General features: G+C 41.1%; 1 protein-coding gene across 1 annotated transcript in view; it reads right to left on the bottom strand.

The window, feature by feature from the left end:
- Positions 1-1,386: 1,386 nt before the first annotated feature.
- Positions 1,387-26,066, bottom strand: part of ELOVL6 (ELOVL fatty acid elongase 6) — a 138,662-nt gene continuing 113,982 nt past the window's right edge. Inside the window, exons 3-4 of the mRNA XM_028121304.2 lie at positions 10,591-10,742; positions 1,387-3,055 (exon numbers count right to left, since the gene is read on the bottom strand). Of these exons, the coding sequence (XP_027977105.1) occupies positions 2,631-3,055; positions 10,591-10,742 (577 nt within the window). The 3' untranslated portion in view covers positions 1,387-2,630. The remainder of the gene's footprint in view (positions 3,056-10,590; positions 10,743-26,066) is intronic.

Raw genomic sequence — 26,066 nt, 5'->3', positions numbered from 1 at the left:
CCAATTTACAAACTACTTAGACATTCAACCTGTAAAAAAAATTCTAAGTTATCTCACAAGTGAACACAAGCATGAAATTGCACCAAGATCAAAGTGCTTTGGAAGCATCATTTAGAGTCTATTTAAGATCTATGCTCATTTCCTTATTCTAACCTGCATTAAAGGATCAATGATCAATCAATGGATTCAATAATTAAATCAACCAGATAAGCTCGAACTGGTCCTTCAATTAAGCTCAAGTCGGCTGTTATTTGGCCTTTTCCTCATGTGAATTATTCTGCTCATTTTCTTTTATAAGAAAAAAAGCTTATTGCACAGTATCATGTCTTTTCAAAGCTCAAAAGAACATTATTTGCAGCCTAAGAACCTCGCAGTTGTTATAGCAGGACCTATCTTTTTAGCTCACGTCAGTTTCCACCCGAAGAATCACAACACATCCCTCCATCAGTTGTTTCTCATCTAAGAACCGATGTCAAGACATCGTAGACTGCCCACGATAATTTAATACAGATGTAACAGCTTCCCTCCCTGCATAGCCCAGCGCCACACCCCCCCCCCGCCCCGCCCCCGGCCCCGGGTCTAGGGGTCATGCCCTGGTTTGCATGGATTCTTTGTTCATTGTTCAAACCCTTCACACAGAATGGGATAAAACTTTATTCTTTCAAATTCCACACATAAACAAGATGCTGAGAAAGCCCTTGTCATCTCTGACAGAAGCAGAGCAGCTCTGTTTCATGAATGACAGCACAGTTAAAGCTAAAATAATATAAAAATAATCTGAAAAATCCCTTTTACTGTATACTCTCAAAGAAAGCAAAAGATAAACAACAGTTTTCTTTTTCTGCTAGCCAGAAAAACGGGTTCCTGTTCATCTGGGCTTTGAAGTTGAGTGTACCCCACATCTATGTGCACGTATGTGTGGTGATGCATGTATCAGCTATATGCAGTGTAGCTGCTAATCGTGCCATCTAGTTTGTCTAATCATGAAGCTACTTAACCAGAGTATTAGCATATCACATTGAACGATTTTATATAATTGCATCTTTGAAATACTAGGAATGTTGACACATTGATTTGGCTTGTAAAGGACTGAAGTATTACAGATAATATTATATTATCTAGCTTTCATTTCTTTCTCTCCTCTCTTTTTGTAAGGAATATGGCTCTTAAACTGATTTTCTGAGTTCCAGAACAGAAGTCCTTTTTAAAAAAATTTCTGAAGCTGACTTGAAGCAGGAAGAAGGTCTTCTGATTTGGCCAAAAATATGACGAGTATTTTATATCATTGAAAACTTGAAGGATAAGTGTATCGGGGGGGGGGGGGGGGCCTTTGTTGTCAGCTGTTCCAGCCAAACTTGCCATGAAGGGTTTGTTGAAGTAGCTCCACTTGACCAGCAGAGGGCACTTTACACACCTCTGCGTCGCTCGAGGGGAGCAGACACAGATGATGCGGAAACACAGTGTTCACCCAATATCAGGAAGAGCCCTGCAGATTTCTTTGTGAAATTCACAAAAATATAGAAAACATGGACCGTACAACAGGGTTTCATTTGGAAAGCCATGAGTGCGCGTGTGGAATCAAATAGAGTGGGGGGTATACCGAGTGTGTCTGTTGGATGGATCCTCGGCTCCCATCTTTCCCCACTGTCCTTTTCCCAGCTCAAGAATGGTACGGGGCTGACCCTTTTTAGAGTTGGTACAGAACCCATTTTCAAATCATTTGGTAGAATTTTAACTTTGCTATTGATATTTACTCTTCCGTTCAAAAGCCTGGGGCCGCTGAACCAAGGATAATCCTTGAAAGCTCATTTCAGAGTGGAAATTACAGTGAACCATCAGAAGTGCTCTGAGGTGAGCTGTCCCGTTAGGAGCTGGTCTGCACTGTTTCCATCCTCCCAGGAAGAACCCTGGAAAAATATTGTGCCCCGTTTGGTTCTGGCAAAGTCACTAGCCCCAGACTGGGCTAGGAAGGGAAAAACACCAGTCCTTCTCTTAGGTGAAATACAATTGTTTACATCCGTTTTCATGAGAGGTGATTAAGACATCTTTTCTCACGGGGGCTACAGCTACTGGCCTTTCTTAAGAAGGCTTTAATTTTTGCAAAAGCATTATTGTTCTAGATATACACCCTGTGTCTCTTCCATTTTGTATCTATTCTATTGTGTGTCCAAAAAGATTAGAAAGGATTGTGTGTGTATGTGCTCGCACAGTTTCTTAAGTAAACTTCTTTCATTCTTAGACAAATATAACACTTAGTAAATACTTTTTTTTCCATAGAGTGTTAATAGCCTTTGTTGACCTTCTATTTCTCTCTCTCTCTCTCTCTCTCTCTGTGCCTCTGGCTCACTTTTGTTCTCATTTGTCCTAGAGCTGACAGTTAAGGAGGGAATGGGGTTTCCAGCAGCAGTCCTTTGAGATGGAGGTGCACTCAGTGAGTCCTCACCCAAAAAGGATCATAAACTTACTGGGTTGAGTCAACCTTATTATCCCTAAGCTGCCTTGGGTTTTGTGTTTGCTCATGTATTTTGTTTAGTTTTAGCTGCACCATATGTGATTCCTTGTGCCATTTTCTTTTTGTCTATTGTTTTTCTTGATGACCCTGAGCTATGGCTTCCTCCTCAGTTCCAACACTATTCAGCCTTCGTTGTTTTCCTCATCTTGCCGATGTAGGCCTCAAAGAAGAAGTGGCAGAAGAGCACAAGGTAGCTGAGGTACATGAGTGAGGACCAGAAGATATTCTGAAAGTGAGAGTGGCACTGGTCATGCTGCATCCAGTAGAAGACCAGGTAGTTAACGACACAGCCCATCAGCATCTGAGTGATCTGGGACAAGGTGATGAACATAGCAAACTTCCGCGAAACTCGGAAACCTGCCGCTCGCAAGGCATAGTAAGAGTACATGACGGCGTGCACGCTATAGTTCATGGTCATGAACCAACCCCCCCCGGCGACCATGTCCTTGTAGGAGTACCATGAGTACAGCAGCACGGTGATGTGGTGGTACCAGTGCAGGAAGATCAGCTTTTGCTTCCTCAGGATGATGAATATTGTATCTCCTGGAAGACAGAGAAGGGGAAAGCAACATGAGCCCCTCAGCCATGATGTAACGATAATCCATATTTTCCCAAGAACGTACAGAGCTTCAACTCGTACTTGAGAGCGAGATGGGCTGGGTTAGAATCCTGGATGGATATTTACTAGCTCTGTGAGCTTGGGCAACACTGTTTTCCAGTTTCTGTAAAACGGGGATCGTCATGGGGGTAACAGCAGTAGCTTGGGATTGTCTGAGGGCTAAATAAGATAATCAGCACGCCCTCTTGGCACATGGAGAACATGCAATAAATGGTACTTTTAGAAGGATGTTATACACAAAATCTTAACAATTTTTGATCTAGAAGGGACACGAGCCATCATGTTACCCAATTTCTTTTTTTTTAATTTTTTTATTATTTTTTAAAGATTTTATTTATTTATTTGAGACAGAAAGAATGAGAGAGAGAGAGAGAGAGAGAGAGCACATGAGAGGGGGGAGTGTCAGAGGGAGAAGCAGACTCCCTGCCGAGCAGGGAGCCCGATGTGGGACTTGGTCCAGGGACTCCAGGATCATGACCTGAGCCGAAGGTAGTTGCTTAACCAGCTGAGCCACCCAGGCACCCCCATGTTACCCAATTTCTAACTCGACCGTACATTTTAGGAAATATCACCTGGAAAAGTCAAGTGACTTCTCTCAGATCATTTGTCAGTAGAGAGAAACAGATTAGAATTCAAGTGCCCAGCAAAACGTTCGTGGGCCTCTCTGGAGTACGAAGACCATTTTTCTTTGGTATATGGTGAAAGCTACTCCTAAAAAAACCTATCCCTGTGAGCTCCCTGTAAAAGGTGAAGCCTCGACAGACATTTGGTATTCAGAGGAGTAAAATTGAAACAAAGGCAAAAACAGAAAAAAGAGAAGAAAAGTCACCTTCTACCATATTTGCTGAAGACGGTAACCTGAATATTTTATACCAATGAATCGAGTGGTAAGAACGGAGAGTGACACACATTTTTACGGAGTTAACTTTGAGAAAGCTTTCCAGAATCTAGTACTAACAGTATCCTTTTAAAGAAAAAGACCTCTGGCCCTAAGGTAGGAAAATCTATGTTATAGAAGCCAGAATTATGCTCAGGTAGGTAGATGCTATTTATATGTAATGATTCTCTGAAAAGCCTTAGGGATTCCAAAACATATACCATAGGACACTTATGTCAAAATGGATGAAGAGGAAGCATAGTAACAAATGCACATGATTCCATTAACAAGTATGAAAACAGGATTTATGCTCCATTCTCTTTCCTAGCTCCGTGTTCTCAGGGATGGGAAAACCCAACCTCCTTCATGACCTTCGGTGAACTCAAACTTGACTTGTTTCGGTACGACAAGGAGAACTAGAAGGTCCCTCTTCTTATTCTGAAATCTAATGAAGCACAAAGGGAATCAGTACTTATCTTTGTCTTATCCCTCAGACTTCACGGATGCCCTAAACCATTTGGCACTAGGAGGGGTCAAAGAATGTGAGGCCTTGGGAAGATGAAGGCTCTGATGGCCGTCGTTGGAATAACCTAGGTGGTACCCCATTCCATTCAGCAGGAGCTCTTTGTTTGTTTCCCTACTGAAGTGTTAAATGTTAGCACTTCATATTTGTTTAGAACAGAAAAATTCATATTTGTTTAGAATAGAAAAGGAGAGCTACCAGTTGCTGCATCTCCAAACATATTATAAAATTTTCTTTGAAGTCCTTTTCTCTCTTGCGAGATGCCTGACATATTATGCCTATAAGTGTCAGACAGATGGATAATGATTGATGGTGATAGTAGCTCTGACTAAAGGACTTCAGGGACAAAACTGGTATCAGGAGACCTGGGGTCTACTTCTTAGTGTTAAACTGCACTATTTTTGTGTGCCTGTCAAAGATCCACCATTTCTGTGTAATTACTACTCTGTACTCTGTGCCTATATAGTAAACTACAAAGTAGACACAATAATTCCAGCCTACTTTTGTTCACGGTGGAAAGAAGGTAGAAGTCCAAGGAATTACATGGTAAAAACAAATTCAGTCATTCATCATTGAGAAGATGTTTTTTTACAAGCCTTTAAGCATCACTGAAATGTATAAGCCACACAATACCCAAACACACTGCATTAAGGTTACTTGCTATAGAGTAATAAGTATCTCCTCCTTTTTAATTCTTTAGATTTAATCTTAACTCTATCGTCATTTTTATATTAAAACTTCATTGTCTAAAGAACAACTTCAGTGTGAGGAGAGTAATAGGGGACGAAAGACAGGCCATATTAGAATGGGCTAACCTGGAATGGAAAGTGGAACCTACAGTTCTGGTACTGAAACTTGCTTTGTGTTTTTTGTGTCTGAGTAGGGGGTCTCAGATCTCATTAGTAGGGGGCATGACTGAAACACATTATGTGTTTCCATTTAATATGGGGGAGCTGAAGCTGAAGCACATGTTACGAGGTTTTTTTTTTTTTTTTACAAATTTATTTATTATTTTGTGGGGGGAGAGTGCAGGGGGAGGGGCAGAGGGAGAGGGAGATAGAAAAACAAGCAGACTCCTGCTGAGCGTGGATCTGGGCTTGGGGCTTGATCTCACGACCCTGAGATCATGACCTGAGCCAAAACCAGGAGTTGGATGCTTAACCGACTGCACCACTCAGGCGCCCTGACATCATGAGATCTTCCAAACAAAATTAATTTGAATTCCTTTAAGATTTTTTTCTGGAACAGACATACAGGATGGCAGGTGGAGTAATAAAGATGAGTATTTTCCAACAATAGCCCTGGAGCCTCTCAGGACCACCACTCCAATGCCGCATCAAGGTTACCATCCCCAGGAAGGCTGTTGACCTAGGGAATGGTAGTTTCCCCCGGGTAAGGGGAAGGGGATACTGGTGGGGTTCCGGAAGGGCTTCCTGAGACCTCCTGTGGTTTTTTTCTCTTGTTTCTTTGGTCAAAGGTCTGGTTGGCATTCTGGAAAGAATGTTGACCAACAATAAATAGTGGGACTTTCGATTCTTGAATGATTCAGCCACGTCACCCATTTGAGTGACCGCTGGTTCATGTTTTCTCCACCACAGTCTAACTTTAGATTCAGCTATTTTCAGCCAAGAGCCAGTCTGTAGGTAATCTCATTCCAAATTGTCCCTCCCAAACGATACGCCTCCAGCCTGTGTGCCTGTTAATACAGATGTCTGTGCTGCTGTGGAGCAGTCGGTCGGCATTTGGAAACCCCCAGGGTGCTCAGAGTCCCCAAGAGGCCACTCTGTGTGGTTTGTCCCAGATGGCCGTGCCCCTCCTCGCAGAGTTAGCTGGAGCTCTGCTGAGTCAGAGTTTCAAAAACAATGACAAGCTCAACTGAGCAAGGACCTAGACTCAGAGCAGATGTTTCCAAGTTTTAACAAAAGCAAATCTCAGCAGGTTTTAATATAATTCAAACAGTAGGCGCGCACAGATTTTGGCACACAAAGCAGGTTGGTGGTTCTCTTCTCCTCATTTGTTCTAATGGGTCGTAACTCTATAATTCACTGAAATGAGCTCATTGTTTTCTGCTGAAACAGAAAGCCCTTCTTGCTATTAAGAGTGCAGTGAAGGGTAGTGTTTAATAGGTAGCGTCAGTTGGGGAAGATGAAACAGTGCTAGGGAAGCATGATGGTGATGATCGTGCAATGACGCAAGTGTTCTTAATGCCACAGCCCTGTACACTTAGAAATGGTAAATTTGATGTAGGTATATTTGGCCTGCCCCTCCTCCCCCTAAAAAAGTATACTGAAAACTGCAGGCATGCAGGTTTTGGTGGGAAAATAGAGTTTTGGTATTGAACACAGAGGAACTATTCCTTCTCACAAGAACCTTCTCTTTCTGCTGCACATAAGGGAGTCCAGAATCTTAGAGTATTGAAAAGCAGAGCTTAGGACCTAAAAATAAGAAAAGTTCTCAATAATCCAAGTGGATAGATCTTTCTTAATTAAATGGTAGCAGCAATGTCTTCTAGGAGCGAAAAATCTGGAAAGGGGTTTAACTTCCAAAATGAACAAGAAGGCATCCAAGAAAACATGTTTGCTGAATTAGGGCTAGGGGCTGGCTATCTGGTTTTTGGATCTACTTTGATTCAGAAATTTAGTTTGGGAAGACCATTTGTCAATGAGCTCCGGAACATTTGAGAGAAAATACGGCATGTCTTAACACTGAAAAAAGGGTACTCTGACCATGAAAATACCTGTATAATGAACCTGAAACGACATGAAGAATATCACTAGCCTCGTTAAAGAACCAGATCAAGTTTATCACTTTTTTCCCCCAACTCTTTAGCCCATTGTCAGCACTTCAATCCTTTATTTTAACTGTGAAGAAATGGATTGTTTGATATCCAGCCTACAAACCACTATGGTGAATGAGGCTTCTTAGGGAAAGGGATCACCGAAACAACGGCACAAGGGACTACGGTACAGTTCCTTCTGGGCTCAAGAGGGAATAGAATTGTGTTCAATTATAAGCCAACACTGGGGCGGTAGGGAATGGCATGTCTGGGTCTACATTAAATTAAGACAGGTGATTAATTAGCATCATCCAGACCAACACTCTAACAAGACAGAGGGCAACGGCACAAATACCTCTTAGTACTTCACCAACAGTTCTTCTGTGGAAATTCTAACTCTGTCTGCTATCCTAAAACTTTGATGTCAGTATGGAACAGAAGATGGGAGGACAGACAGCATAGGTCTACTCATGTCTTTGAAGAAAAATGACCACTATGAATAGGTTGAGGTGGCTCTTCAAGAAATTATTCTAAAGGTAGAAGGGACTATTTTTAGTGTCAAGTCCCTCAAATTCACGTGGATAAAACTCAGAGTGCAGACAAGCAGCCCTTGCAAGGAAGATGATTTCTAGAAGCAAAGACTGAGGTTGCTCCTTTGCAATTTAAGGCTTAAGGGCCCAAAGCATAGAGGCACCATTGCTGATTTTTTTCAAAAATGTTGAGGGTAGTGAAACTGTGTGAAGTGTTTCGTGGTAACATGTAGAGGGAGCCACATGGTTCGTGCATTTACAGTTTTCATACATCTGTAGTCAGTTCTATGTCAAAAAAGGTGGGCAGATTCATAAAGATACTTATTATACAGCATAAATTAAAAGTCAGAGATATCTGATATTTCTCAAAGTGAATAATTCTCAAACATTAATAATGTATGAATTTTAAAGAAAATGTCACACAACCCCAAGAGAATACATGAATGAATCTATGAATCTAAAGACTAACTATGAAAGAAATATATCTGGCAAGACAGTCTTTTATTTTATCTATAAGTGAAAACACAAAATTAAAATGTTCCCATAGAATTTGAAATTCCTAAAAACACATCTGTCTTAGGCACTGTCTGTAGCTCCAAGTTTCAGAAAACATTTTTCTAGCCTAAGATTTGGCAGCTTGTGGTCTCAATTCAAATATGAAAACTTGCCTCCTGGGGCCTGGTTCATAAAATTCATATTCTAAATTTCTTTTTAGAGGAGTTAGACATTCCGTTCTAGCCCCTATTAAATGCCTACTGTAGGTGTTTAATATAAATATGTTAAGCGAATGAATGAGTACATACATACCAATGCATTTCAACCTAAGTCTGCCTTCATGGGCTTTTGTGTGTGTGTGGGCACACACAACAGTGATCTAGTCATTTTGGACTGTAGAGGATCCACCTCCATACCCCTGCTCTTCTTAGCAAAAGTTTTCAGAAGTTTTCCTCTGCTGTTCTTCCCTTGCCTTTGACTTGGGAAACAATAGTCAAACTGACAATTCAAATCAATTGCCCTCCCTTTGTAGGCAGGGCAGACAGGTTGCCGACATTCACATCCGAGAGACCTCATATCCTTTGTGAACAGACACAGGATAGGAAGTAAAGACACCTTAAAGAAAGAGTGTGGATGATGAATGGATAAAGAAGATGTGGTGTGTATATACACACACACACACACACACACACACACACACACACACACAACGGAATATTATGCAGCCATCAAAAAACCTGAAATCTTGCCATTTGCAATGACGTGTATAGAACTAGAGAGTATTATGCCAAACAAAATAAGTCATTCAGAGAAAGACAAGTATCATATGATCTCACAAACTGAGGGTTGCTGGAGTGGTGGGGGGTGGGAGGGATGGGGTGGCTGGGTGATGGACACTGGGGAGGGTATGTGCTATGGTGAGTGCTGTGAACTGTGTAAGACTGATGAATCACAGATCTGTACCTCTGAAACAAATAATACATTATATGTTAAAAAAAAAGAAGATAGTAGGGAGGGAAAAATGGAGGGGGGGAAATCAGAGGGGGAGACTAACCATGAGAGACTATGGACCCCGAGAAAGAAACTGAGGGTTTTAGAGGGGAGGGGGTGGGGGGATGGGTCAGCCTGGTGATGGGTATTAAGGAGGGCACATATTGAATGGAGCACTCGGTGTTATATGCAAACACTGAATCATGGAGCACTACATCAAAAACTAATGATGTAATATATGATGACTAACATAACACAACACAATAAAATAAAAAAAAAAAAGAAAGACTGCGGATAGCTTGAATTGTATGTGGCTTATAAAGAAAGTACAACATCTAACCCCCTTTTTAGGAGAAACAGGAGAGGGAATCCAATCTATAAAGAAATATTTTGAACTAAATAATAGAATTCTTAATTCCCAATAAAAAATTAAAAAACCCAGACAATGAATAGGTGTTCCCTAAGGATATATATGAGTTTGTGAGCTGATGGCCAGTACTGCTCATGGATGAAGCCAGAGTTTATGATCACCAGCAGATCCCTTTCTCCAGCAGTAAAGATATTTTCCTGGTGAACTACATCCATGTCACATCCTTGCCACTAATTTCCCACTGTTTCTATGAATCTGGACCACACTTCTATTCATTAAAGAGCTGAAGGAAAAACCTTAGGAATCTATATATGTAGCCAGTATTTTGGATTCAGTTCTAGAAGGGGAGCCACATTCCTCTTCTCCAAGGCCCATCTCTTAGATGATTCAAATCAAACAATACCAGGAACCAACCCTTAGCACTTGTTAATTAAAACATGAGGACACCCAAACGGAAAGCCTAGTCTCCTCGTCTGAACCCTAATGGCAGGATGAAAGTCTGTTTCCTTGTGGGACTGGGGGAGAGCTGCATTGTGGACTTCCCTCCATATTCTCATCTTAGCACAGCCATTAATGCGCTGGACAGAAGGGCCCGGGTAGCTTTTATGCGCCCCTGGGAGTGTATTTCCAGTAGTGTCTGGAAGTCTGCATGTTTTCGTAAACTATTTTGCTCTTCACATACACAATGTACAATTGTTGAAACGGAGGGAAGGAGGGGAGAGAAAGAGGTAGTGGAAAAGTTAATCAAGAATTCAAATTCATTAGTTATAACTTTCCTGCAACCAACAAAACAGGACCTTCAAATCGTTTCTTTGTCTGTTTTCAAATAAATAAATCTTGTGGGTGTGTAGTTACCCAGAGGGGTGGGGGTAGAAACGGAAGGAGAGAAGACACTCACCTAGTTCGGGTGCTTTGCTTAGCACAAATGCATAAGCCCAGAATTTGCTGACAGGTCCATTGTAAAAACTCTGGTCACAAACTGACTGCTTCAGGCCTTTGGTCATCAAAATGTACACCATATAAGCACCAGTTCGAAGAGCACCGAATATACTTCATAATGAAAAGAGAAAAGAAACAACATTCAGGCAGATCATTTCATTTCTGACATTACCCACACTTAGAAAACTGCCTGCCACCTAGGGGAAAGAGGTATAGATGACTCATAATCATTTGCATTGACCCAGAAGCATCTTAAAATGTTTTGTAAACAAGAGCAACAGAACATCTCCCTGCTTTATTCCGAAGGCAATAGGCGATGCCACGTATTGCTCATCACTGTTACCAAGAAGAGGTCATGGCAAAGCGGAATGGATCCAGGGCAGGATCTCATGGAGAGGCTGGTGACCACTATGTTTCAGCTTGAGAACTGTCCCTTGGGGATGAGAGGGGGTTGGCTGAAGACTCTTGGAAGGATCTCAAGTCCGTCCTATGTCCAATCATTTTCGAAGTCCCTTCCGGCTCGATTGCCTGAATATGTTTGTTTCTCTCAGCCGACTCTTCCTTTACCTTTGGACTGGCCTTATCAATGTAGACCTCCTTGGCATCTTTCTGGACCCCTGCAGCAGCCTCTAACCCACAACTGTCATCGCTTAACCCCTCGTCCACTCTCTTAATCCGTCTTTCTCATGGAAGCCAGCAGAAGGCTTAGCTCTCCAGTCAGGCTCACTCTCCTGAGCTTCCCATAACCACAGGCTAACACTGTTCACACCCCGTTCTTCAAAGCCCTGTCACATCTTTGCCTACACACAGGTGCAGGTACTCAGATTGTTGAGAAATAAACTGGCTTCAGGCATTTTTATCAAGGAACTGCCAAGGAAACAGGAGAGCTCTGGGAATGCGTTGAACTCAGTAACGCAACCTGAAGTGTGAAAGAACTTTGCAACTGGAACAGGCAGTCTCCATTATGGAGTGATCCCCCAGGCATATGTACCAGAGCATGAGGACCACACGCATGACTGAAAGTCAAGCCCGCTAACCATGTGGGGAGCTGGACTCGGCCATCCTTTTTCTGGCAGCATCCCCGTCAAGGGTCTAAGTCAGTTAGGAGATTAACCAGTGAACAGCTGTTGAGACTAGTGGCAGCCTCACCAAATTCAGAATAGGAGCTTTCATTTCTCCTCAGAGGCATTATTGTTTCTTTAAGAGATCTTAAGAGTTGCTTCAGAATAAGCCATTCCACTAGGCCACAGGGTCCATAAACATGCGTCCACCCACTAGAACCAAAGGTCAACTTTGCATAAAACCAAGGTAATAAAGGTAAATTCCTGGCAACTGTTTGTCAAGTTGGGACTTTGTAAGTAGCTTCTCCAGTGACATACAGCCTACATTAAATGGAATTACTCTTTCCAACATATAAAATGATCCTGCATAGTATTTTTGGTGTCACTTTACAGTTGTAGATCCTATTTAGTCCTTTAGTGGCTTCCCACTGCATACAGAATAAAACCCGCAGCTCCTTAATAGGACCCACAAGGCTCTGAATGGCCCCTTTGTCTCCCATCTCCACCCTTCCCACCGGCCATTCTCTTCCTGCTCACTGTGAGCCAATCATTCCACCACTTTCTCACCCTTTCCGTTTTCTGCCTTAGGAACTTTGCATATATGTCCTCCTAGGGAGCTTTTCTCCCTGTTCACTCCAGGGCTGCTCCTTCTCACTTCCTTATCTCAAAGAAATGTCCCTACTAGCGGAATGACCTGTGTCTTTACAGTCAACAAACTGTCCTAATTTGAGAGTGGAGAATTGGAATTCATTGGTAAAGTCAGGTAATGGAGATTTTTCTGTCTTATCTGACTTGATTTTTTATGTGTTGTCTTTACCTCACCAGATGATGGCTAAATTGTGTTACAAAAAGAGGCCACCACCACCAAGTTAAGGTGATTCGCACATTGGGCCCTTTGATTTTGCTGCTATGAAGGTAATACAGAAATGCGGATGTGGCATCTCTGCTGAGCATATGTGGGAGACGCTGTTGGTTGCCTATTCAAGAGCCAAGTGCTTCCTCTTTCTCTGTTTGAAAAGAATCCTGATTTTGTCCAGTTTCTCTCAACTCATAATTCTCCCAAGGAAGGTGACATCATCTTTTATCTAGGAGTGCATTCTAATTACTTAAGCTAGTTTTAGTAATCCCGTTTTCCTTATCGGTGATTGGTTAGGGGTGGGCACTGACCCACTTCTAGCCAATGTGATGTGAGGACTGGGCTGCTGGGGGCCGTGTGGGAAAGGTTTCCTTGCTCTTTGCTATGTATTGCCTGGAAGTGCAGTAGCCGGCTATCTTCCCAAAGGGAGGAAGCTACCCTGAGGCCAAAAGTTATTGCTGCAAAATGTGACCAAGCTAGGGACTGAGCCAATCTTTCAGTGACCCCATTGTAAGGCTTCTTGTTTTTTGATAAAGCTTTCTTATCGTCTAAGCCCTCTGGAGTTCTGCTTTCTATTACTTGTGTTCCAGCAGACACAACACACAAGATCGGATTTTCAGTAGACCTTTGAACACTGGTTAACATTTTGTGGCTACACAATATGTCTGAGTCAAGATACTGCTGGTGAGCTACTTACTACATCAGTTATCTGCTTTCCATAAACCAGTGGGAGATAAGTCAATGACTTCTGTACGAGCCCAAAGCAGAGAAACACACAAGTGACACACTTACAATATGTACTGGTCTCTGCTCATTAGCCCCTGGTCTAGGACGTTTCTGAAGCATAAGCATACCGTCCCAGAACTAACACCGGCCCACTGTATACAGCCAGCCGAGCCCCTCCTCTACTGTTTTGCTGCTAGACTCTGTGCTTCGTACATGATCAGAGCAGAGACAAGGAAAGCACCTCTGGAAGAGTTACTGTCCTTTCATCTTCTTTAGTTTCAAAAATCATTGTAGTTTATATAGCCCATTTCTTAAGCATTGGCACGGTTTAATTTATTCTTTCAGTTGTTAAATATGTACTGGCAAAGTCCCAGATGCCAGGCTGGCAAGAAGCAATCAGCTACCTCTGGCTAGGGGTGGGGGCGGTCCTGGAAGACTTCAGAGGAAGTGAGATTTGACTTCAGGATAAATAGGGATTCCGAGTTTGAGGGTCAGGGTACAAGGAGGTCATTTCAGAGCATGGCAGCATTAGAAGTGTAGGTATGACGTGGCCACAATATTGCTGGTAACCACATATTATCGTCCCGTATCTGGACCTCAGCCTCACTCCCTAAGCTCTGAACAATAAGACTGACTCAGAACAGAGGACAGTGCATTTTTCAGGGAAACCGTCAGTGCCAGCCATCGGGCCTATGTGTCTGTGGGCAAAGGCGCTTTGTTGTGGTGTGACAATGCTCCTGCTGGGAGGCCGTCAGGGAGCTGCTTAGCCAATGGGATGATTGTTATCAGTGGGAAGCCAGGAGCTCTTCCCCTGGTACATCTCAGCCACGGTACACTTTGGAACCACGTGGCTTTTTATTATAACTAGGCTCAGGCCCTTAGGCTATGATACCTTACCAAAAAATACTTTGGGTCAGGCTACATTTTTCCTTCTCAAGTTACACCATCTCTTTTTTCTTTTTTGATTTATTTCAGCAAGCTCTATGCCCACCGTGGGGCTCGAACTCATGACCCCCAGATCAAGAGTCGCGTGCTCTCCCGACTGAGCCAGCCAGGCGCCCCTGAAGTTATATCATCTTGAGAGACACCGTGATGTAAAAGACAGATATGCAGCATATGTTCTGCTTCCCCCAGTCCTTGCTTATACTCACGGCAGACATTTCTGATCAATCTTGACCCTCTTCTTGGCCATGCCTGGACATGATCTCAACTTTCTCAACATTCTCAACCACTCTAAGCCAATCAATCCAACAGATGAGAACTGCAAATTCTAGTCACACTCGCTCTCACTTGCTAGTTTCATGACTGGGCAAACTGACTTCTGTAAATCTTTATTCATCTGAAATGTTAATATCTCATGTGCATATTAGGTCTATGAATTCTGTAGGACAATAGAGGTGAAGTAGTTAGTGTAGAGCCTCTGGTATATAGGTGCTGAAGAAAACAGTTTTTATTATGTTACTATTATTCCTTTATTACTATTCATTGTTGTTATTAACGCCACCTTTCTTGGTCTGCCGTTCAGTTTGGAGAAGCACTTTCACCTGTCTAAGCTCACCGTGTCAGGTAAGAGGCGTTAAAGATAATTAGCCCGAATCGAAAGTCAAGAAAACACATGTACAGAGAATTTGATGTGCACTGATGATTATTCATATTATTAAGCATTTATAGAAAGTATTTACTGTTAAAGTGTTTCTTTGCATGAGATGAGCCAACTTTTCACAAAACAAGTAATAGCCAGCAAGTTCACAAGAGGATGTGAACTATGCATTTTCCACAGAACTTCTTGAAGGAGACTGGTATAAAAAAGCATCTGGTTCATGTAAAATTTATCTTTTAATCAGATGATAAAGATTATTCTAAATCTAGGGGCTCAAAGAAGCTGAGAGTCTGGGCCATTGTGTTTAACGAGGGCAGATTAGTGCTATATCACATGTCTTTTCCCAGCTGTAAGGTCACACTGGCATCTTTTAAAAGAAATATATAATTTTTCTTGTCAAAGTCCAGTTTGGATTGTAACAGTTAATGGAGTAGGAGAGAGCTCAGTGAAGGGAGAAGTGGATGTTTCTGCTCTCTTTCAGCTCCAATAGGCATAATGTGGCAAGGAGATCTGGAAGAAATCACGACCCTGATTAGCTAGGGTGTTTCTTCTCAAACAAAAGTTCTGGAGTCCTAGTCCAGAAAAAGTCTGTTTCTTCATCATTAGCCATTTGCCACGGCATGGACTCAAGGAGGTATCAAGAATGCTTACTGGACTGTTAAACAATGTGGTATTATGGGGGTGAGAGAGAGAACCTTATCTTTTATACTATGTATACATTTCTGCATTGCTTGACTATTTTAAAGCAAGCATATATCAGATTGACAATTAAAAAATGTTTAAATGGGTGCTTAGCTATAATTGATATAATGATTAAACAATCACAACTGTACTAACTTTCAAGACTTTACATAAACTTTTTAGTGTGAAGTTGAGATACAACACTAATCCCTGATCAGCCGGCCCATGATGACACCTGCGCTTGGAGACTAGCAGGAAAGACTGGTAGACAATGCATGTATACCTGGTTGGGATTCTTCTTTGGATATATAATGTACTCCATTACACAGATGTTGAAACATTTAGAGTAAAAGTTTGGAAAACAAGTTCTCATTCTGTACCAGTTTTTTTCCTTTCACAAGTTAAGTATTGGAGTCCTTTCTGAAAAAGCGTGAGAGACATGGTGAATCTTCCTTCAAACCCAGCCTCTTACCATGAGACCCCCTCATTTACCAAGCTGAGAAAAGTCTGAATAACTCTGTGTTCCAGCCTTCAAATTTTACTGCCATCTGGAAGTCAAAGTGGAATAATCTCAATAGTAACTACAGAATTCCAGAATTCTGCTCTGGGTAGAAAGACTCCTAAGGTATAAATCAACAGTAATCGTTCCAATTGTTTCAACTGGAACATCAACGGTAGATACAGTTTTACATTGTTCCCTTATTGGCCCTCAACTTCAATGCGAGGTGTTTTGGAATCAAAACAAGGGTTTCTGAGAGGTTTTTTTTCTGAAGTGCCAACCACTGGAACCCCTCAACCTGCTAACTCAATAACCAAAGGTGCAATTACTTTTAGGATTGGGCAATGAAAATGTTTTATTATACTTGTATCTTATAATCGGAAAAAGGAAAAAAAAAAAAGACGTGTGATATTTTGTCAGTTGTCGAAACATGGCTACAGCTGATCCAACAGTAGCAACTCTACAAACATAAGAGAGGTCACTGATTTTCCTGATAACAAAACTTGAATTACCATTTGTCATAGACTCTGACAGTTTTCAGAGAAGGAAGAATATTCAATGATCCCAGAACAGGTTAAAAGCAAATTAACAGCAACCCAAAAATCCACTCTAATGCCTTTAGATTCCAGAGGTGATACAGGATTACAGTGCTTGTGATATGGAGTAATGGCGTCTCTATGTCATGTCATGTTTCTTTTGGCAAAGTGCAATCTAGCTTCTAAAACCTTTCTGCATCTGAAGACAGGCATCCTTAACAGAGAATGTCTACTTAAGTTGGGTCTAGTATTTGGCCTGTGTTAAAAATACATTTTTCAATAATAATATAACAAACCATAAAGGTGTGCATTTTTTGCCCAAGAAATCAGTAGTTAAATGGGAATATACATTGTAATTTATTTTTATTTTTTTAAAGATTTTATTTATTTATTTATTTGAGAGAGCAAGAATGAGAGAGAGAGAGAGAGCACATGAGAGGGGGAAAGGTCAGAGGGAGAAGCAGATTCCCTGCTGAGCAGGGAGCCCGATGCGGGACTCGATCCTGGGACTCCAGGATCATGACCTGGGCTGAAGGCAGTCGCTTAACCAACTGAGCCAGCCAGGCACCCCTACATTATAGTTTTTAATAATTTACTTCCCCTATTCTTTCACTAACAAGTAGAGTGTACAATTTCATCTCTCACTGAGTGATCATTTCTAGGTTTGACTCATTTGTCCTGATTGGAATATTTAATCAGACATCTCCATTAGAAAGTCTCTCAGACAACTTGGGGACCAAGACACATGAGGCTAAAACTGCCTATTATATATATCAAAATTGAAAATACACATATCTTATGACATAGTACTTCCATTGTTGGAAACACAACATGCCCTTTAGGCATACTTGCAAAAATATACCATATTGTATGTTTTGTAATACAGAAAAGATGGTTAGAACAAAATCTAAAAGCCCACTGATATGAGGAGGGTTAAGTAAATTACAACGAACTATAAAGTGTGCCAGGCACATCTTCCTGAGATGCTGACATGGAAAAGCTCCAAAGTACAAGAGGATTAAGTGAAAAATGTAAGGAGCAAAGCATTCTGTATGGAATGATCCAAACAGTGTGCATTTTAAAAAGGTTTTAAGGTTACACATACATGTACTGATGGTTATAAAAATACTTAGGGAAAAAGCCCTTCAAACTGTTAACAATGAGTCCTAGTCGAATTTTGTTTTATAAGAGCCGTGTGTTACTCTTTTTCAGAAGCTATTAGAAACCTAATTTTTAGTGCCCATTTCTAATATCTATAATCTGATGTTAAATTAACCTTGGGACTTTTTTCTGAATAAAAAAGGATATGTTAAATGTCTAAATGTTGTTTAGATAATGACTGCTTTGCTTCTCAGAGGTCAGACGTATTAGAAGGAGTTTTTAGTCTAGAGGGGAATCAGACAGCCAATAACAATCATGAAGAAGACCAGAAATAGATCATTTAAAACTGATTAAAAACACTGAGTAGAAAAGCTGAGCCTAGTTTCGCATAGGAGGAGGATAGCTGTGGCCTCTGTGGAGAACTACCACTTAAGTCTTGAAGCATGGAGTAGCTCCCACAGCATCTCTGGTGATGGTACCTAATTGTTAAATAGTATCACGGAGAATGATGTTCATGAACTCCTAATTAAAATGTGACATGTTGCAGCGTGGAATCCATCAGAGCTAAAGGCTTTATGGAAGCAGCTGTAGGTGAGGCAAGTCTTGCAGAGACTACAGAGAAGGTATCTTAGCAGGTAACATGGTTCCTTGCCTGACCAACAGAAGGTGGGCGCGCCCTCTAGGACTGCTCTCTCTACTCACCACAAATCCCCTTGCTAAGTCAGAAAACATCAGTCTCAAACAGATGTTCTTATTTAATGTTTGATGGGAAGGGTTGACTTCAATTCACTTTCTGATGAACAGTTTATTCTCTTAACTTGTGAATCTAAGCATTAAAAAAAGGAAAAGCCATACTATGGGTCTGAATATTGCTTAGATCATACTGTGGGGTACAGTCCTTGCATCTGGAGTGTGCAACTTGGATATAACACGCTTGCTCCAGGTATCGGACAAGGCAAAGATATGCTGGCTTAAGTTAAAAAAACAAACAAACAACCTGATAAAACCCAGCCTGGCAGAGTGGGAAGGCAAGAGGGGTGGGGAGATTAAAAAATAATAATGGTAAGGACAATTGGTACCATAATAGATGTCAATTAGAATTTCCCCAAAGAAACATAATACCTGGTTATAGAACTCATAACATTTTAATTTGAATTTGAAATTTTAAGATTGCACTGTGTCTCATAAAACAGACAGGATTTTCTTTCACTATTATTTGAGCTACTATTATTATGTTTCAATCTGAGCTAGAGGAATTTTGTCTCCTCGGAACAACCAGTAACCTTCGCCCCGTCAGGGCCACAGTGGAAGGCGGCCACACAATGCCAGCTTCAGTTCTGGTTGACAAGTACTTGGGTCTGTGGAAGCACTGTGCTAGATGCTGGCAAAGTATTTCACATTTGAAGAACTTTATTGAGCTCCTCCATGATGAAATTTGATTTTTACAACTTCATGGAGCATCCCTATCCTGGTGATAGAGACAAAGACATAGGCACGGGAAGGGCAAGGGACTGGTCCAAGGGCACCCAGTTACTAAGTACCAGAATCTTCTGACCACAGCTCCAGTGCTGATACCGGACTCCCTACCAGGCTTTCATTTAGCATAATGGTTCTTAGCCTGACTGGATATTACAATCACCACAAAGGGCTAACACAATTCTAATGTTACTTATTCTAAAGTTACTTATCTATACATCGGTGCTGTGCTAGATGAGAACACTTGTCCCTGAATTTTAAGTCTTAGGGTTCTGCTAAATTCCACAAAATTAATGTCCTTTGATGGGTATGTTTTCTGCCTTTGCCTTATCTTCTTTACTCAACCACTGATGGGGATGTCATCTAATGCATTCCAGGGCAAGTGGAGACTGGCCCACAACTTTCAACTACATTTGGAAAGAACAATGTGCGGTTTCCAGACTTTTACAATGGGAACAAAGAGATTAAAGTACTACCAGTAGTGAACCAATTAAGTACCGTAGAAAGTTAAAATATGTGAGTTGAATGAACTAACAGGAGCCTAAAAATAAATGTGGGCAGTAGCAAAGATTAATGTTGAAGCCAAAAAAACTCACCAAGATCACAGAAGTGGTTAATCATCTTGTTTCTACAAAACACTTTCTTCCTTTGAAAAAATTCTTAATCCCCCTTTTGGAATATTACAAATTTACTGGGACAGTGATAATTCCAGTACTAAGATTAATAGCATTGCCCCACTAACTCCACTGCACAGTCTTAACTAGGTGTCATAGGCACATGAGGAAACCAAACTTCTTTTCTTCTGAGGGATGATAAATGGAAATTTCACTGGGAGAGTACTTGAATCGAAATATAACATTATCTGTAGTAAAAATAAAGGAAACGTTAAAAACAAGGTTCTGAAGCCCTGTAGGGGGAGCTCTCACACACTACTCCCTGTGATAAGAAGCATACCTCCTATTCCCCAATCCCAATAGGAAGAAGCTTACTTAACATATTCAAGCAGGAGGAAGGAAGAATTTCCTTCAACAGCCCAGCCAATGAGAAACCACCACACTCAGTCAATGAGAGGCCATAACAGCCCCTCCCAGCTTCCCCCTCTCCCTTGTAAAAGCAAGCTCACGTCCACTCTCTGGACTTGCCTATGGTTTGCGTGTCCTGAACTGCAATTCTGTTATTCCTGAATAAACTCATTTTTCTGGTAAAATAGCTGGCTCTTTTATCTTTTTAAGGTCAACACTGTAAACACTGTAAAAACAACCCAACCCCAAAACAAAATAAAAAGAGAGGAAGGAAGGGAGGGTGGGAAGAAAGAGGGAAAAGAAAGAGAAGGGGGGGAAAAAAAGAGAAAAAGTTATTACAACTCTCAGTTTTCCACATCCTTAAATTGAGGGACTGGAAATATCCTTTAGGATTTCAGCCCTAAACTTCTGTGAGCTCATGTAGTAACTATAAGAAAGGGAGGAAACATGGGTCGTAAGAGTTGCTGCTCTGTATATGCCCAGTTCATTCCTTTGGGCTTACTGATCTAAAAAGCCATTAGATAAATTTTTACAACCTTTCTAAGCAGCACATTGACTGTTAATTTTCATAGTTGTTCACAGTAACGGAATTACTCTAATCACAAGACATACCCAAGAAAGTAAATTTAAACAATTTTCTTTCTATAAACATTTAGTAAGTATGAATGCCTACTGAGGTGATAGGCCCTATCTCACTCCTTTCAGAAAGAGTTTTGTTCAAGGGGCGCCTGGGTGGCTCAGTCAGACTTCAGCTCAGGTCATGATCTCAGGGTCCTGGGATCGAGCCCTGCATCTGGCTCCCTCCTCGGTGGGAAGTCTGTTTCTCCCTCTCCCTCTGCCCCTCCCCACCACGCATGCTCTCTCTCTCTCACTCTCACAAATAAATAAAAAGTTAAAAAAAAAAAAAAGCAGCCTGAGAATTTCCCCTCTCCTGCACCTCAAGAGCCAAACCAAAGCCTCCATAGTCCAGCACACCGAGGTAATACGAACTCATGGCCCCAATTTAATCACAAAATAATTTTAGAAACAAAAATCATAGCACGGATAAGCACATTTTTATACATTTGTGTATACCAGGTCTAATTAGAGAAGAAAAATTCACTTTGTTGCTTAGTTTTTCTGTAGAGCGTTCAAATGGGATATGTTTGTTATCAACTAGCAGCAAAAAGTGAAAATGACTAAAACGGCTGCTTATTTAATATGCCTGTGAAAAGTTTCATACACTAAATTTCACCTATCTTGATCCAATTAAATAAAACGTGCACATCCCTCAGTAAGACTATTAATGTAGTAAAGGACTTCATGAAATGTTAATCACTAGTAAAATAAAAGGACTTCATAAAATGTTAATCACTAGTAAAATAAAAGACCCATTGATATAATACATGTGAAAATATTTCTAGTAACTATGGCATCATCTAGAAGTTTAAGGTATTATCAGAAAGGCAGCCTGGTGTTAGGCCAAGAAAACTTGACAACCAGATTCCTAATCTCATCTCCTTTACCTGCTGAGTGCTTTAAATGTCCCATAATCTCATAAATCTCACTTTCTTTATAAAATGGAGATGGCCCTGTCTAATATTCTGCTTACATCACAAGTTATCATGAGGATCATATAAGCTGATGGATGTTAAAGTCACTGACTTGATGACAGTAAAAACATTATTATTGATACCACTACTATTTCTCTTTCATCAACAAATCATTTTCTGACTACGTCAGTCTCATTGACAATCTAATTTCTGTCTAAGCACACACACTCATAGTAACTGGGTTCTGTGAATTTGTAAGGGCTAGGAACATGCTTAAACTGTCCTACCTATTCTGCTTATTTTTGTGTTTTTCTTTCTTCCTCACACAAAAAAATTTTTTTTAAGGTCAGTCTCTTAGACTTTAATGACAATATTTTGGTAACTTTCGAGAAGAGACATCTAGGTGGACATTCGTCTCTTAGGAAGAAATCCTATGGGACTACTAACAGATTAATAACAGAAAACAACAATGACACCAAAAACAATACAGAGTGCATTAAAGCTCAGGTCCCTTGTTTTAATACTGGAAAAAATGTCAAGCCCATTCACTCTCCTGGTTGGGACCACAAGTCTATGGAAATATTTCCATCTCTTATGTTTCTATAATACATGTGGCACTGAGCTCATAGGAGCTGGTAGTCGGAAGATCTTGCACCTGGATTAGCTTGGCATTTTGATTACTTCTATCCTAGGAGTATTCTTCCCAGAGGAATTTTTTTTTTTTTTAATGTTCAAGGCAGAAACAGCTTAAAATGGCGTTAAGTGTGCTTTCACAAATTATCTTAAAAGATTTGTGAGACATAAGATAGGAAGTTGTGTTTGTGAATTATCCATGGCCCTTAAGCATCTGTAAATAATAGGAGCTCAATGGATATTTTGTGTGCTGTGACATTTATGATTATGCATAGGACTGGTAATACAAACACAGGTTTCGGGGCGCCTGGGTGGCTCAGTCGTTAAGCATCTGCCTTCGGCTCAGGTCATAATCACGGGGTCCTGGGATCGAGCCCCGCATCGGGCTCCCTGCTCCATGGGAAGCCTGCTTCTCCCTCTCCCTCTCCCTCTGCTTGTGTTGCCTCTCTCGCTGTGTCTCTCTCTGTCAAATAAATAAAATCTTAAAAAAAAAAAATACAGACACAGGTTTCAAAAAGTAGGCACCTTGCTTGCTTTCTCTTGCTTCACAGATCCTCAGGCTATTGAATTTTCCAAATGGCCTTATCATGCATACCTAAACTCCTCAGGCCTCTGTAAATTTCCTTAGGGAAGAAGGCCTTCTTCATCATTACGTGTGAGTGTGGAGGAACAAGGAGAATTCCCTCCCTGTCTGTCCCTTGACCTCCCAGCCATACCAGCAAATAAGATGGTGTCCTTGAGGTTTTAGGGGTTTTCTTTCTTCCGGAGGAAAAGCCTGTTTCCATCTGGTGTTTGAGAAGGGAAATAAAAAGATTAGTCTAGAACACAAGTGGAAAGTTGTTGGTTTGTGTTTGGCATTTCCAGCCTCACTTTCTGGCCTTCTCCCTTGTCCTCGCTCCTTTCCTTTCCTGTAACCTACGGCCCTTCAAAACTTTGAGTTTCAAAATACAGATTCTTTTGCTTCTCCATTTTTATATAATTACTCAATTAGACATTAGAAGACAATGTGATCAAAGGAGAGATTTAATGAAACTCCCTTACTCTTTCTGGGGAGTTAGAGAAAATTTCAACTGACAGAATTGCATATAGTCCAAGTCTCTGAAGAATTCCAGACAGGGAAGGGGCAGGGGCTTTTACTCATTCATTCATTCAACCAATTTTGTTTTGTTTTGTTTTTAAAGATTTTATTTATTTATTTGACAGAGAGAGACAGCGAGAACAGGAACACAAGCAGGGGGAGTGGGAGAGGGAGAAGCAGGCTTCCCGCCGAGCAGGGAGCCTGATGCGGGGCTTGATCCCAGGACCCTGGGATCATGACCTGAGCAGAAGGCAGACACTTAATGACTGAGCCACCCAGGCGTCCCCATTCAACCAATTTAGTATATGCCAGGCACTATTTTGGGTGAGGGAGAGGCCTAAAATTTTAGGACTTGGAGAAGATTAAAAAGAATATGGATAAGTCACTAGGCACTGGGATACAAGAGTAAACTCAACAAATAGGTCTTGCATTTTGTGGAGCTTACATTTTAAAGCAGGGACAGAGATAATATGTCAGGAAATATATAATATGCCAGATGATGGCTGATAAGAAAGATTAGGGAGGGCTGGGTGGGGATTGGGCTTGTTGTTTTATTATTTTTATATATCCCATGTTATTTCCATATATATAGAAGAAAACCTTAGTAATATGGTGCCATCTGAGCAAAGACCTGAAGGAAGGGATGGAGTGAGCTCCACAGTTGTCCTCTATCCAATGACCTCAACCTTAGCCTTCCACTGGATCCCTAGGTCAAGCTATGCCCTGTTCCTTTGTCTCTTGGAGCTGGAACTGCGACTGACCCACCAGGTCCCTTATGTCATCAAAAGATTTATGCTCACGAATTCTGTCTCCAAGGGGCTGGAGTAAAACCAAAGAAGTGAGCTCAAGCCAAAATCTCGTGCTGTCCAATTTTTATTACTCTGGGAGCAAATTTACCTAAATCAAGAGTATTGGGAGGAGCCTTAGATGGCTCCTAGTCCAAACCCCTATACATCGAGCAATCACTTCAACAATACCAATTAGGTGGATTTTCTAGTGAAATGACTTTTTTAAAATATTAGAACCAAAGCCAAATCAAAAAGCCCAAATGGAAGCAACATAGGCCTTGCATAAAAATGCAAAAATTATTTCCTGAAGTAAATAAAAGTTTCCAACAATGAAGAGATGATAGAATGAAACCTAACGTGATCAAAACTATCGCAGGTGTGGGGTGTTCCATGGGAGGACCGTAACAGCGATGGTAACATGGTACAAGCTGACTAGGAAACTGAGCAACAGTACAGCAGGTACCAGCCAGTGTCAATACCAACAGAGTTGAAGGAATTGCCTGCTGATGACTCAGAACTTGAAGCTATAAACTGAATTTGTTTATAAGTAAAAATGAGTTCGTGACGAGGATGGAAAAAAAGAGAGGCAAATATGGTGCCTAACATGAGCAAAATCAGAGAGCACAGACAGCCCTTTAGAATTTAAAGCTGATTTTATCGGATTGTTTCTATCTGGGTTTATTCACCTAAAAACTTTATTCTAGCTATGGCTACTACATTTATTATTCCTCACAGTGTAGATGTTCCTAAGATCTGCTGACAAATGCACAGCAGGAGGAGAAAATGATGTTTTCAGAGACTTAATTCATCCAGACAGCTGGTTTATTTTAAAAGAAACTACCAAGCCACCCACCAGGATTGCTAAAATTAGGGAAAACTGACAATACCAAATGTTGGTGAGAGGATAGGGAGCAACTGGAATTTTCACATGCTGGTGGTGGAAGTGTAAATTGGTACAAACCTTTTGGCAGAGCCTACTGAAGCTAAACCCTCTGACTGAGCAATTCCTCTCTTAGGTATATACCCAACAGAAAGACAGGCATAAAAATGTTCACAGTTGTATTATTCCTGTCTCCAAAGTCGAAACAAACCAAATGTCTATCTGTAAGAGAGTGAAATAAAATAAATGAAATACTATACATTAGGGAGAACAAAGGAACGATTGCTACATGCAAAACCATAGATAATTCTCACAAATATAGTGCTGAATTAAAGCATCCAGACATACAAGAGTACAAATTGTACACTGTTCATATGAAGTTCAAATATAGGTAAAATTGATCTGATAGAGAAGTCAGACTAGCAGTTACTTTTGGGGAAATAATAATTGGGAAGGGGCACAGAGAGAAGCTTCTGGGGTGCTGATAATGATCATGATCTGGGCGGGGACTACACAAGTGAGTTAACTTTGTTTAAAAAAAAAATTGTTTTGAATTATTTCCTTGGGATAGATTCTCAGCAGTGGAATTACTGAGTTAGAGGGCTGGCTAAGAACTTTTTCTTGTAAAATTCTGTGTCAGATCATGTTGAATTTGAGGCCTGATGGGACAACCAAAGAAGAAACTGCAGGTTGATATGAAACAGGGACTCCGGAAATGTGGCAAATCCTATATGTGTGTGAGAGGAGGGATGTGGGGTGGGAGATGCTAGAGTCATGGTGACATTTTGCTCACAGGAATTCCTAGCAGAACCACGAGATGCCATCTGGGGGCTTGCTTTGCTTCTCACAGCTCTGTGGAGATGACAGTAGGCCGACCAGGAAGATGGTTGAAATATGATGCCCTCATGAAAGGTTACCAGAACACTGATGTTATTTCAGGTGCAAGAACCCAATTAATAGTCCATG

Source organism: Eumetopias jubatus, unplaced genomic scaffold (assembly GCF_037043125.1).
Source record: "Eumetopias jubatus isolate StellerSeaLion01/CBP00866 unplaced genomic scaffold, mEumJub1_p1.0 scaffold_2, whole genome shotgun sequence".
Lineage (NCBI taxonomy): Eukaryota > Metazoa > Chordata > Mammalia > Carnivora > Otariidae > Eumetopias > Eumetopias jubatus.
Note: the sequence above shows the minus strand (reverse complement) of the source record. Positions and strands in the feature narration are given on the sequence as shown.